General features: G+C 45.7%; 1 protein-coding gene across 1 annotated transcript in view; it reads left to right on the top strand.

Annotated features, from left to right (window-relative positions):
- The window catches only part of LOC144170361 (acetyl-coenzyme A synthetase, cytoplasmic-like), a 64,346-nt gene that overhangs the window by 14,222 nt on the left and 36,441 nt on the right, over window positions 1-13,683 (top strand). Inside the window, exons 2-5 of the mRNA XM_077700122.1 lie at window positions 3,587-3,678; window positions 10,482-10,585; window positions 11,057-11,129; window positions 13,480-13,555. Coding sequence (XP_077556248.1) covers window positions 3,587-3,678; window positions 10,482-10,585; window positions 11,057-11,129; window positions 13,480-13,555 — 345 coding nt within the window. The remainder of the gene's footprint in view (window positions 1-3,586; window positions 3,679-10,481; window positions 10,586-11,056; window positions 11,130-13,479; window positions 13,556-13,683) is intronic.

Genomic DNA, 13,683 nt, shown 5'->3' with positions numbered 1-13,683 from the left:
AATAAACAACGTTTGTTTAGTTGTTGCCGGATTCACCCCTTATTGTCACTGTTTATCGTCATGCTTCGCACATGAAGATAATTGAATTCGATGACGTTTTCCATGCTAACTGTGCCCGCGTGACTGGAAGCCAAACACGATATTCTCGTGTATATATAGCTTATTATTTTAAAATGCTCTGGAAGACTTCGCAGGGACACGTGGGCTGCATTCAAAATTGGCGTAATTGGTCTCGACTTTTCACTGCACGCACTGGAACCGTATATGAGTTGAATATGAATGAGAATTGCATATTAACCTACCGTGAAAGTCGATGAACTTGAATGGTAGATATATCGAGCTTTCTGAAAGAACTATGTCGCAACTGCCAAGTTTCGAAAACCTACCCGAAAAGCTGGTCAAAGCTGTCGTAAACAGCACTTCCCAAGGTCAGCCAGCAGTTGTCGAAAACTATACATGCCCTTCAACCTGCCGAAACTTCCTCACGCTACGGGCGCAGCTTGTACTTTGATGTTGCTCAGTGCAGCTGCCTAGTTAGTGTCTGTCCCCGCACGTGTGCTGTGTTATTGACATTTCCGCGCGTGCTGTCTACTTATCTGCGTCACTACATCCTCTCTTTTGTACAGCTTTCATTCTTGTTAAGTCAGGTAGTTCCTCGAACGATTTCCCCACAGTTGTCCACATAGCGTTAGGTTGGACGACACGTGCGTGTTTGTCATACGCCAGGGAAAAAAATTGACAGGTGTCTCCTGTGCATCCTTCTTAAGGTATCTAGGCAGTGTGGTTCCTCATTACCAAGCTTTTATATATATATATATATATATATATATATATATATATATATATATATATATATATATATATATTATATATATATATATATATATATATATATATATAAACTCCGCCCTTCCACTCCTTAGTGCTGCGTTTTCCCGGCTGCCACGTTGTGTTTGTCTAGTCCCGGCACAGCTCACATAGAGACCAATGTATTAAATTTCTCCCTGTTACATCATGACTCAGAGTACGTTCCCGGATCATTCGTCCCAATATGACACTCGGAACCCGCTCAGGCAACATGCGCGGACCGACATTTCGACTATAGTGAACTAGAATACCCAAGTATTCTAGTTCACTATAATTTTGACGTATGACGAGCCTTGGCCAGGCTTGGCTACGGAACTGACTGTATGAAGCCGCACGCGGGTGCGATTCATCACCTCTAGATGGTCCTATGTTACTCTATGCTATCACCATCATCACTGCGCTCACAGCAGAAGTTTTACTTCGGAATGCCAGAAGTGCGTGTTTGCCATAAAATCACCACCACAAGAATAGCACGCGTTCTCGTGGTCATCGTGTGCTTCAAACTTTGAAAACACCGTTGAACTTGCAACCGCGAACTTTGTCGTGCCTTGATGGCGTCGCGAAAACGGGAGGCGCTTTCCCAATCAGGAAAAGCTTGACGTACTAAACGCAGTAGATAAGCAGCCAGCGCGGAAGAGAGTCGAGGTCTCTAGGGACCTTGCATTGCCGCGCGTGGCGTTTTCCAGCGATGGTAAAAAGCGGCAATCCTATATTCTCGAGTTCTTTTAAGGTTCGAAAATCCAGAGTTGCAGAAATACGTGGTTGCAGGTCAAAGCTACACCGTTTTCGTTCATTTTCGAAGGTTTCCTCACTGCTGCGTTTTCATGATTGTTACGTCTTGTTAACTGTTTTGTTAACTGGTGACCGATATTTATTTTTCGGTTCAGTTACGGTTCGGGTTCAGCGTGCTAAACAAATAACGGTTCGGGTTCGGGTTCAGTTCTGACAAAAATATCGGTTCCGTTCCGGTTCGACACAATGATATATATGTATATTGTGCGCACGTTCTGAACATTCCGTACTATTTACAGTGACAGGTTCGTACATCACGAGCACTGTCCTGTGCTTCGTCCTCCTCCTCTTATAACCATCCTAACCAATATCTATCCCATCGTCTCCTCATGAATATAATTGAAATCGCAGGCTGGTTTGGAAACCGCGACTGAGGCAACGCTTCCGAGTAAACGTCATGCTTTACTTGTTTAAGGCCCAATGAGTATAGTAGATTAGTAGAGTAGATGAGTAGACAAATGAGTATAGTCTCACACGCGTTGCGAAAACAACAGCATGGTTAACTACATTTAGTCCCGTCGACTGTCTATAACTGCATACATCGACCATCGTTCAAATTGGAATGATACGTACAATAAAGCGCATGAACAGAGAAAGACCAGAGCACTCAGCTCTGACACGAACTCATGAGATAAAACATTAGCACACTACAAAAATATAGCTAACTTTACCTGCAATGTGTCGGTTTTCCTCCCTTTTAAAAATAACATCATAATTGCTGACGAGTGGTGCGTCTATACGTACCCACGGTTTTTTCCCTCCCATGCGCTGTTGATGCCGTTCTAGTGCTGTCCATTAATATACATTAGAGGTTGGCAGTGGTGTTGCGTTCAGTTTTTTTTCCGCCGCGATGTCATTTGTTCAGTATTTGGTAGGTCTTCAAACATTTGTTGTGGTCGTCTTATCTAGATTACGTGGTCTAGTGAAACAATGGCAGTTTCAACAAACGTTTTCTCTAGTATGTAAAATGCAGTTGGCCTTCCGTATCACGAATTCGGTTGATCCGAATAAAAACTTCATTCGAAGTTTTTCACCGACCCAGCTGAAGTTCTGGGTTAGTGAATCATCCCCCTTTTATCGAAGTACCGCTTACAACAAAATCAGTTTCCTATCTCGCGGACTTCGTTGTAACGAGATTTACTGAATGTTCGTTTATCGTTATGGGAGGATACACTGGTGTGCACATATACATATTGCTGCATCTCGGACTCCGCCATAGCTTCCTGGAAGCCCTGGCCAGATAGATAAAGAGTGGGAAGAATACATTTTAGTTCACGAAATCAAGTTCGAGATGGCCTTCGCAGTGCTGTACCGGAACGTGCAGGAACAGTTTCTGTGACCTTATTCCAGGCGTCCCCGGAGCGGCGGCGTTCGAAACTGCTAGTAATAGCGGAAGATCCTTCCTGCACCTTCCGCACTTTCCTACATAGGTCATGGACACACGTGCGTACAGGAAATTTGCCCCAATCCGTTAATTAGTCCCACGTGCCTGATAAAAACAAAACACTATGTTTCTTTCTCTTTTTTTGTGGAGCCTCCGTTTTCCGTTTTCTGTTCTCTTCTTTGAAGAAAGATGCGGTAATAGTGTTTTCTGTAACGTGTAAGATTCGCTACTATTCACATGGGGCTCTGGAGGTCTGATGTTTTCTCCCCTTCACACCTAGCCTTTCTTTTTTTTGTGCGGTGGCTTTCTCAACCAGATCGCAAACTAATGCCTCGTAACAATTCGTATGCAGTTTCAAGCCTTTAGCGGTGTTGCGATTTTCGCCATGAAAATCGCCGCGCGGGCACTGGGTGCTCGTTTTTTCTGATCTGATTGTGTATATACCTCATGCAAAAAAAAATGTATCGCTTTTGGAGTTCTTGGGGAATCTTTTAGGCTACCTACAATTTCATCTTGTTTTTTTCATCTTTTATTTCTCCTTAGGGAGGGCAACAACCCGAATGACAAGAAAACCATAACGTACGGACAACTCCTCGACGATGTCTGCAGATTCGCGAACGTCCTCAAAGCGAAAGGTAAAGGAGGGAGCAAGGGCAGATGGCTTTGTCAACTGATACGTGTTCACAAAATGGTGTACACTTTAGCCCAGAGAGCGGTTGTGGTGTTTGAGGGAATCGGATGATAACGGTTGCCGCGGAACCTGTTGGGGCACGGTCAGGGACGTTCTCGTCGCCTGAAAGTTCCCACGGCCAACTACATCGAACCCACATATTAAATACTGCTTGGTGCTGAAAACTGGCATTTTGGTCCAGTCACAGTGTACAGCGGAGTGAATTTCAGGTTGTAAACAATGCAGAAGATTTCTAAACTGCGTACTTTACAACTGTCGCAATTGATCTCGAAACAAACCAAACTACGAATAGTTTAGGGCAGTTGGAATCTTGTAATTAGAAAAGCAAGCGCCGTGCATGCGAGGCTCAATGACTGTATCGCTCGCGATCCTCGAACTAGAAAGCAGCGGCGACTATGTAGCGATCCGCTATTGTTTCTGCAGTGCTTATTTCATCACAGGCAGGTACCGCTGTAGCAGCCTTATTTATTAGCTTATTTTTAAGCTTGAAACCGACCGCATAGCGCACAGGTTTATGCTTTACCGCTGTACGAAGCCGCTGTAGTGACGTCTTAGGTAGCTGTACCATGCTGGCGCAACATATCGTGAGCATATCACCTCTGTTATGGCCAGCTAGGCCAACAGCTGGAAAAATTGGTGGGCTTTACCCGAAGTATTCATCGGTTACTACCAACAAGTCATATTTTTTGCCTGTATGAACTTCGTGGACTCTCTAATCGGGCTTCTGAGAAGAAATAGAAATCGTATCGCGCTCGATCCTCACCGGCATTTTCATCGAGCTTTATTTCGATTTGCGACACTACATACCCAGCAAAGGCCCCGAGCGGTGTCCGGAATAGTAACGTTTTATATTCCCACACTAACGAGAAAAGTAAGCTAAGCCCTTACATTCTCCCGGTTCGGTACTCGGACATACCGAAGAAAATAAATTTTCTGCACACATACGGCGGCGCACCTACGGCCGTTCAACGCTGGAACCTGCTACACGCATGCCAACTTTTTTTGTATTAACTACTATAAACGTTGTCTTTAATGAAATGGTCGCCCTATACACGAAAATGCACCGTCGAGCCGCAATGACGTCCTCTGGGCAGATGCGCTGTTTTCCGATGTATAATATTGCGCTGCTGATTCCCGGATGTCGCATTTTCAATCACGGAGCATACAACGGTCTTACAATTTCTTCCGTTTTGTTCATTGCTGAAGCGACTGCGGCGGTTGCAAGCTACGTGATTCACAGTTATGTTCACCATTGTTCACATTACTACCTTCTCTCCGTTAATTGCCCATTTCGCGCGATTTAGGCCTGCCCGCTATGAGGGAACAGCTAATATTTTATACGTACTCTAATAGGCAGCCATGCGCGTATCCAGAATAGGGTAATAACATTGACCGAGCCCCAATAGAAATTACGTACCCTATCGTTCGCTGCGTTCAACCCCCCCAGCTCAGTGCATATGTTCTAAAAGAACGGCTTTAAGTGGCCTCAAGCGTCGAGCTGTATCGCGTCAACGGCGCTCTTGTCTTCCGATCGTGGGGTGAGGAAAGGGGGGGGGGGGATAATTATGCTTCGCCTATAAATTCTTTCGGCTTGCGCAGTCCCCGCAGGAAATATCGGAGGAATCTTTTCGAGTACGTACGCTTATTGCAAAGAGTGTGAACCACATATCGGCAAATTTCGCAATGAGTACTCACTGTAAATGATTGTCTGTCTTAAAGGAGCACTGACACCAATTTTTGGCGTTAATATTATTGCACAGTTCGCTTCCTTCACTCAACAGAACACCCTGGCTGAAATATGAGCGGCCTGCGACGCGAAGAACATAGTTCAATTGGATCGCATTTATCGCGCCGACGGAGCAGCGCGCGGAGCGGCACTCAGCAAATGGACATCAGCGTGACATCACTCCAGGAGATGAAAAAGAAGTGACGCGACAGCGCTCGCCAAAAACTCGTGACGTCACTTCACGCGCGCGGCCGCACGAGCGGCGAGCGGGCGCAACACCCTCTCAAGCGGGCGCCGGTGACGTCCGCACAAAGCGGTGAGGTCAAAGCGGGAGGCTTTGATGCGCCGTTCGGGATGAAAGCGCGGGAATTTGAAACAAACGATTTTCAGACCGTTCAATGTAATTAACTAGCGCGCGCTGAAGTATTTGAAGTGCTGTTTCAGGTTCGCCAGACCATTAAGCATCGATAAAAGCAATAAAAGTGTAACATAAAATTTTCGGGTCAGGGCCCCTTTAATCGACCAGATTTAGGGGAACTCCCCAAGGTGGAGTACGTTTCTGTGAAGGAAAGTTTGACATCCACCTGAATGCAGCCATACGGCTACAAAGGAAAGCTCTACAGCTTCCTCAGAAACTTCGCTGTTGAAGAAAAATTCGTCCTGGTCCAGGATTCGAACCTGGAACCACCGCTTAACTGCAGCAGTCGCTCTACCAACTGAGCTAACCAGGAGGCCAGTCGTTTGTAGCACGAGAACGAATTGATCAACAACTCGAAGTAAAGGACAGTAGAGCGACTACTCTGGTTAAGTGGTGGTCCCGGGTTCAAATCCTGGACCAGGACGAATTTATCTTCAAGTGCGAACTTTCTGAGGAAGCTGTATAGCTTTCCTTTGTAGCCGTATGGCTGCATCCCGGTGGATGTCAAACTTTTCTTCCCATTGTTTGAAACAAAACCAAATCCATATGGAATTAATAGCGCTGGTTTATTACGTATCACAGAGCTGAATTGTAGAAATCTGGCCACTCGAAAACACCACTGTACAATGCGAGAATAACGTCGCTTTCGAACTAACAGTTCAGGAACAGTTACCTTGGTAACGGGAAGGGTGCAGGCTCATAGACTGATTGAGAAGTGCTTCCGAATGTATCGATTACAAAGCGCGCTTTACCCGCAAAATGGCGCGAATGAATGTTTCTTCTTGTTCGAGCTGCCATAAGTACATTTACTTTTTACAGAAATGAATGTAATTATGCCTAGTGACACGTTTTTTGAACGACCAACGCTGTTTGATGTGTTTTACAATATTTCAAGCTTTACAGTTGCGATTTCTGACAACCAATTCTGGACCCCTAAAATTTTCCTAGTTGTATAATCCCTTACCTAGCATGTGCGTTTGCTTTTGCGGGACTCACGGTCGCCGCGTTCGGCCAATGTTGCGTAAATTGTTTTTTTTTTTTAGGACACGCCCTCTACGCAGCGGGGTGCAATCTTTAGGATACAGGAGGATGGTAGACAATTTGTTTACTTTTGGAGAGATATGTAGGTGTTCGTGCGTTCCGAACGCGTATTCTACTGAAATGGCGGCGGAAGTGTTCTACTAAGTTATTGTAAGAGCGCAGTTCACAGCGCAGTTCTCAAAACGTTCGGTGACTATTATTGGAACCCACATACCAAGGCAATGTCAAAAACATCTTGCTGAAGCTCTATACTGAGCTCGTAAAGCATGTTGTTGGGATAGTTGATTCTCCTTACTTGGACGTAAAACTGCGCATGCGGACGGGACAGGGAAAACAAGAGACAGGACGAGCGCAGACTCAAAACTAGTTTATTAAAAAAATTGCACACGCTTATAACGCCCACCAGCGCATGTACACACATGTCACCATTTTTATACCATGATAGAACGGTTCGAAAATTTATACTCATTTCCATAGAAAGATATGGATGGTTCACTCACGCACTTCTCACCATACTTTGTTTAATTCCATTTGTTTTATTCCATTCCACGCGAATATCTGTTTGGGGCTCTTAGAGATTGCATTAAGACCGCAATGTAGTTGCCTTTGAGGATTCTTGTGGCATGACAGTAGATAACTTTATGACTTTACTTGAATTTTATCTGCAGTCTCCGTTCGTTGCTTTTAAGGAAGACTTGCTCGTGCAACGTAAGGGTGTGTGCATTGGTTCATGAGTGACACCGGTTCTTTGTGAAATCTTTTTAGCCAGCATTTATCGGAATGTGAAGCATGACCTGGGCAAGGGGAGGTAGCAAAAGTTTTTAGATGTGTTGATTATTAATTTTTTCAAGTTTTACCTGATTTTACTTACTGTTAACCAGATTTTAGACGCGTTTTGGCGATTGGGGAAAGGACTGTCTTTCACCCATAAGTTGCCTAACAACGGCTGCTTGCAGTTTTTAGACATTAACATTACGCTTCTATCATACCACGTGTGTTGGTTTTACAAATCGAAGGCGTGAGAAGGGTTGTTGCCTTATCTCTCTGCGCACTCGAAGTCTGTCAAAAGGGCAGTTGCTTCTTTTTGTCTTCAAGGAGCCCTAACGAAGTCATGCCATCACAGGATTCAAAAAGGTTTCGATGCTCAGGTTGCCAGATTGCTTGCGGCTGAGTTTCCCCTTAATGGCTGTGAGAGCGGTGGCCGAGTCCTTGCTACAGAAAACGAAGGGAAGCACACCCCAAAGGGCAACCACCGTATAGGCGCAAGAAACCGGTGGTTGTTCCTTACGTCCATCGAGTGACACACAACCGGAACAATGTAGCTAACAGGCACAAAGTGCCAGCTGGTTTTTTGCCCCTTGCAATCTGGCTAGCGTGTGCCCCAAGATCCCGAAAGGAATGGAAAACACACCAGTTCGCCAAAAAAACGATATACAATGCCATACGTGAAATGTGCAACCGGGGATGTGTACATGAACACGTTCACATGCGGGCGGGTGTAAATCGGTCAAACGGGCCGCTGTCTAAACGACCGTTTCAGGGAGCACCAGCTGTCTACGCGCAACAAAACGGGCTCCCAACTTCCGCACCACTGCGTAGCATGTGAAAGCAAGCCATGCGAGCCGCTTCTGAATTAGTTGAAAGTTGAAAGTTTATTGCGACAACATGTACAAGACTGGCTATACAGTTGTCGAGGGGGACGGTCAAAAAGGCTACAGGAAAAAAAAAAAAAAAAGCCTGACAAGGTGACGTCCCCCTCCCCCCCCCCCCCCCCCCCCCACGTGTTGGCGCGACTCTGCGGGAAATGGCACGTACTTTGTGACAATAAAAATTAACAAAATAATGCACACAACTAACACATAGAAAATAACACACAACTAACACATAGAAGGTACTGCGCAAAAGCCGCGAACAGGTGTCAAGGGGAATAATTGAGGCTTTCTTTATTCGAAAGCATGGCGAGTAGTGTGTGTGTGAACCATTCATATCGTTGTTTGGAAATGAGTATGAATTTTTGAACCGTTCTATCATGTGATAAAGATGGTGACATGTGTGCGCATGTGCTGTTGTGCGTATATAAGCATGTTCAATTTTTCAATAAACTAGTCGTGAGTCTGCGCTCGTCCTGTCTCTTCTTTCCCCTGTCCTGTACGCATGCGCAGTTTTACGTCTATCTCCACTGAGTCTTTCCAATGTATACATGTAGCAAGGCATAGCTGAGAGCAAAAACCCCATCTCACTAATTCGCTCTGCTTTTTTCGGGCTCGGGAAGTCGCAACAGGTGCCGCCATTAAAACCACGTTTGTACGCCTGGAGGTCACGAAGAGCTCTTGACCTCATAAACCAACCAAAGTCTACTATACCTTCAAACCCGGCCGTTTTCCTGTAGCTAATTTTCAGCTGCGAAATGTGGTTTTGATAACCCTTAACATCCCGTTATAGCATCGGGAACATGTTGCACAACTGGTTTGACGTAAGGCCCCCTGGGCGCTTCTGTTCTCTTGCGGAATGCATTAAAATATATTTCCAGCTTCCCTTGTGGCAGTTACATGTACCCCAACAAAATGTAATTAGCTGCCATCCCTTCAGCAGGTTTAATCTTACTTTAGGCTGTTTGACTGCTTCACAGCCGGTCTATTTTACATTTTTAATAGACGAAGTTTGAAGAAGTGCTCAGTTTATCGCAAAAGGGTGTACCGAAGGGCTTGTTGGTACATTTTAGCGCCAAAAAACAGCGTAGAAGACGGGTCTGAAGAAGAAACAGACAACACAGGCACTTATTGCGTTGAATAAAACCAATAATAACTGTCTTCTAAGTATCTCCAAAACTTCACATGCACAAATAAACTGTTCTCGCGCTCCTTTTCGCCAAAACGTCCTGCGTATACAATTCTCTTGTGATACTCTCAGCAAATAGCTTTGCGACCACGGGCTGAGAGCATGGCTGGTCTCAATTCGTTGTGAAGCCCCAACTTATTCTTAGCTTGTACCGTCACAATTATTCACCTCAGAATTCCAGAACTCGTCAATAAAAATTGCCGCTGTCATTGACGGTGGAAAACAGACACGTGGCGGCACTGTCTGATGTCGCTGATGCTTTCCTTTGCACAGTGCCTGGGCAGAGTTCCATTGAGGGCACAGGATGAACACCTTTCTGCTACGCTCTATAAACATTACAAGATGTGCACCAGAGGTGAATATAAAAAAGACAGGGAGAGATGGAACTGTAGCGAGGCAGGGCGGAATATTTCTTTCACAGTATTTAACCAGATGACAGGGGTGATTTCTCAGTGTCAGACCAGCTGCTTAACAAGAATTGACCGTTCAGGTTTGCGTAGCCACAGAAGGTGACTAAAGTCAACTCTCTGTTAACAGAAAGGTTACAAATAAGGATAGTTGTCTGACTGGAAAATGGGCGCGTATATAAACTAAAATATTCAGAATCACTTTATTTATCGCCCATCTAGGAGGGGCATACAAACGCATGCCATAGTCACGTAATAGAATGTCCATGGATTGCTTCGTACACTATAGGTGACTTGTTTCGGGTCGCTCAACGCAGGCGTATGCCAGGGACACCTGGTGACCATCTACCTGCCCATGGTGCCTGAACTCGTGGTCGCTATGCTGGCCTGCGCTAGGCTCGGAGCCGTGCACACCGTCGTCGTAAGTGTCTCTATGGGGCAGGGAAAGTCACAAACATGTTGCTTTTTCTGCTTCGTTGCAACACAACAGAGCGAATGCTACGTTTCCTTATCACCGAAGGCCGCAGTAAGTCCTCCCCGCCATAACGTTGCCCGTCAAGAATTGGTTTACCAACAGCAAAAACCTTGAGCTCACGAAAACCAAGATCTTAACCTTAAGTTGTCTTGCAAGGAACTACGCCATTTCCTTTAACGCGGGGTGAAGCTGGCTACCACCTTATCTAAGCGCAGGATACAGTTGACTGCTGATAATACATCAGAAAGCAGATAATAATACAGTCGCAACGGTAGGTGATTCGTAAATCACCAAACGACTCGGTCTACGGGAAGGACCTTACGCATGAGACCCATCTCAAAATTTGTGGTTGAACGGGACCACCCACCTACGCAGTGCCACGCTTCAACTGTGTGTTTTTGTTTTTCCCGCCTTCAGTTTGCAGGATACTCCGCCGAGTCCTTGGCGCAAAGGATATACGACACACAATCAAGGATACTAGTCACAGCCGGTGAGTACACCATGGCGCTTTTTTCTAGAAACTTTTAGCAGTGTGTACGTGCGTCGACGTTTCGCTCCGATAGTTTGTACCCGCCGTGGTGGCTCAGGGGCTAAGGCGTTGTGCTGCTGAACACGAGGACGCGGGTTCGATTCCCGGCCGCGGCGGCCGCTTTTCTGGTGGAGGCGAAAAGCAAAAACGCCCGTGTGTACGAGATTTCGGCGCACGTTAAAGATCCCCAGGTGGTCAAAATTAATCCGGAGCCCTCCGCTACGGCGCGCCCCATAGCATGCGTTGCGTCGGCGTGTTAAACCCTACAATCAATCAATCAATCCACTAGGTTGTAATGGAACGTTGCTTAATTCGATAACCTGACATAAAGTAAAAGCTCGCTAAAATCGTTGACCGTATGCTCGCGAAAGGGTGTGCTCTCTGAAACTGAAATGCAAGAAACTAACATGAATGAGTTCTGTTTGATGGCTTCTGCTTGGACATTAAGATTCGCAGTCGTTCCATTTTGCGCCGGTCTTCGATTGCTCGTGTGTGGCAGTCCATACCACTAAGTATAATAGCAAACTAAACGAAATAGCGGCAAGCAAGAGGTCAAAATATAAGAAAAGGCACAGTCGAAGTGCTTTTTCTTTTTTGCAAGGAAAGGAATAGACATTATCTAGGTGCAGAAAAGGCAGATAAACATGAGGGAAACACTGTTTTTTTTTTTTTGTAGGAATTACTAAGGCGGCGCCGAATCTAACAGGCTGGTCAAACCTACAGGGATCGGTTGATATCCCCCGTACACGACCAAGCAGCCCCATAACCCCTTTTTTAAGTGCGAAAGCGTTAATTGACACTCTGAGTTGAGAATGCGGCATCATCGTGGCCAAGAAATGGCACACGAAATGGCCGACGGCACAAATAACATTAAAGAACAGGTCAAATAAGGCTCAGATTGATGCCAACTTTCTCGGGAAAGCTCCTGAAAAGTGGGTAAATTGAGTTGAAAATAAAATTTTCCCTACGGCGGCCTCGATGCCCAGGTGTAGCTTCGGCGCGTTACATCCCCCAAAATTTCAAAAATTTCACTTACACACATATATTGAGGCCTATAAAATAATTTAGATATAATCTAAATTAACGCTGAGCCTAACATGACGCTGCAAATACTAAGCAATGCGTTGCTTTTAGCCTAGCTTTTCTATGCTGAGTGGGGAAGAAAGGCAATAGCTTATCATTTTTTGAACTCTGAAGACAGTGACAAAGGGCCTGTCCCTTACGGCAATGAGATCCACGGTGATAACCGAAAACCACTGTAGCCTTTCGATTGGGCATGGCTATCCATTTCGTATACATCTTACTGAGACAAGACAGTGAGCATTGGATCAGGTGAGGCGTTGTGCACTGTGGCGCAGGAGGATGAGGAAAACCTCGCTAGGTTGCATACATCTGTGCGAAACGCACACGCACAGCAGTTATCCTCACAAGGACAAAGATTGATTGTTAGTCCACGCTACGAAGATTTCGCACTCAATCAAAGCCTGAACTCCCTTCGTAACTTCCGCCTACGAGAAAAAAGGAATAAATAACTCGTGCTTCCTCTAGGACCCTTTACCGTGCCGGCCGTCAAACCAGTGGTTCATCGCCAGGTGCCTGTTACAAGGCACACTTTCTAGTTTTTTTGCGTAGGAGTAATGGCTACTTCTCTTGCGAATAAACAACTCATTTCTGAACAAAGATATTGTGCGGCAGTGTCAGAGTACGGCGGCATAAACAGTAGATCTCCCGAGCGCACGCAACATCGGAGAGAAATAAAACACAACTTAGCGGCTATTTATAACGAAGGCCACGCCTACGAATTTGTTCGGGGGACACAGGTAGCACTTTCCTCGCGCCCTCTGCAATCACCATACATCACCATGCGCGGAAGGAGGAAGGAGCGTACTCGCCCCTTTAGATTATCCTCATTGAGGAATCTATTAGGACCTCGTAATACGCTCTGGCCTGCTCCGCGTGATCCCCATCAAAAGCAGCGCTGGTGTTATAGCCCATCACGAGTCAACAGGAAAACGATTACTAAAGCAGCATTGACCGAATGCTGGGCACCGACCGGTGAAATTAGGATTTACGGCGCCTGAACCTGCGTGTCACGTAAAACGTGCGTCACGGAAGCATGTTTTTGCCTTCCTTTTCCGTATTTCCGTAATTATCCCTGTATGTCCCCACATTTCTCGAAACGACTTATGAACTCTGTACGTAGAAAATAAAAAATAAAAAAAGAGAGCATGTGCTACAAATCAGCTGTTGTCGTGATGTTTACCGTTTACTCCCCCCCCCCCACCCCCTTTTTTTTTTTTTTGCTTTGCAGATGGGAGTTGGAGAGGCAAAAAGCTCATCCTTCTGAAGCCGATCGCCGATGAAGCCATCTCATTGTGCCGCCAAAAGTACGGTCTCTTGACAAGCGTTTTTAATGCGGCGTGAATTAACGGATGTTGGTTTCGTGGGCTTGCCGCCGTCATCGTCGGATGCCCGCTGTCGGTTCAAGACGATGACCGCGCCCATTAATTTCTAA

Source organism: Haemaphysalis longicornis, unplaced genomic scaffold, assembly GCF_048455015.1.
Source record: "Haemaphysalis longicornis isolate Haplotype H1 unplaced genomic scaffold, Haemaphysalis longicornis Haplotype H1 scaffold_2, whole genome shotgun sequence".
Taxonomy (NCBI): domain Eukaryota; kingdom Metazoa; phylum Arthropoda; class Arachnida; order Ixodida; family Ixodidae; genus Haemaphysalis; species Haemaphysalis longicornis.
The sequence above is the reverse complement of the archived record's forward strand: the minus strand, read 5'-3'. Positions and strand labels throughout refer to the sequence as shown.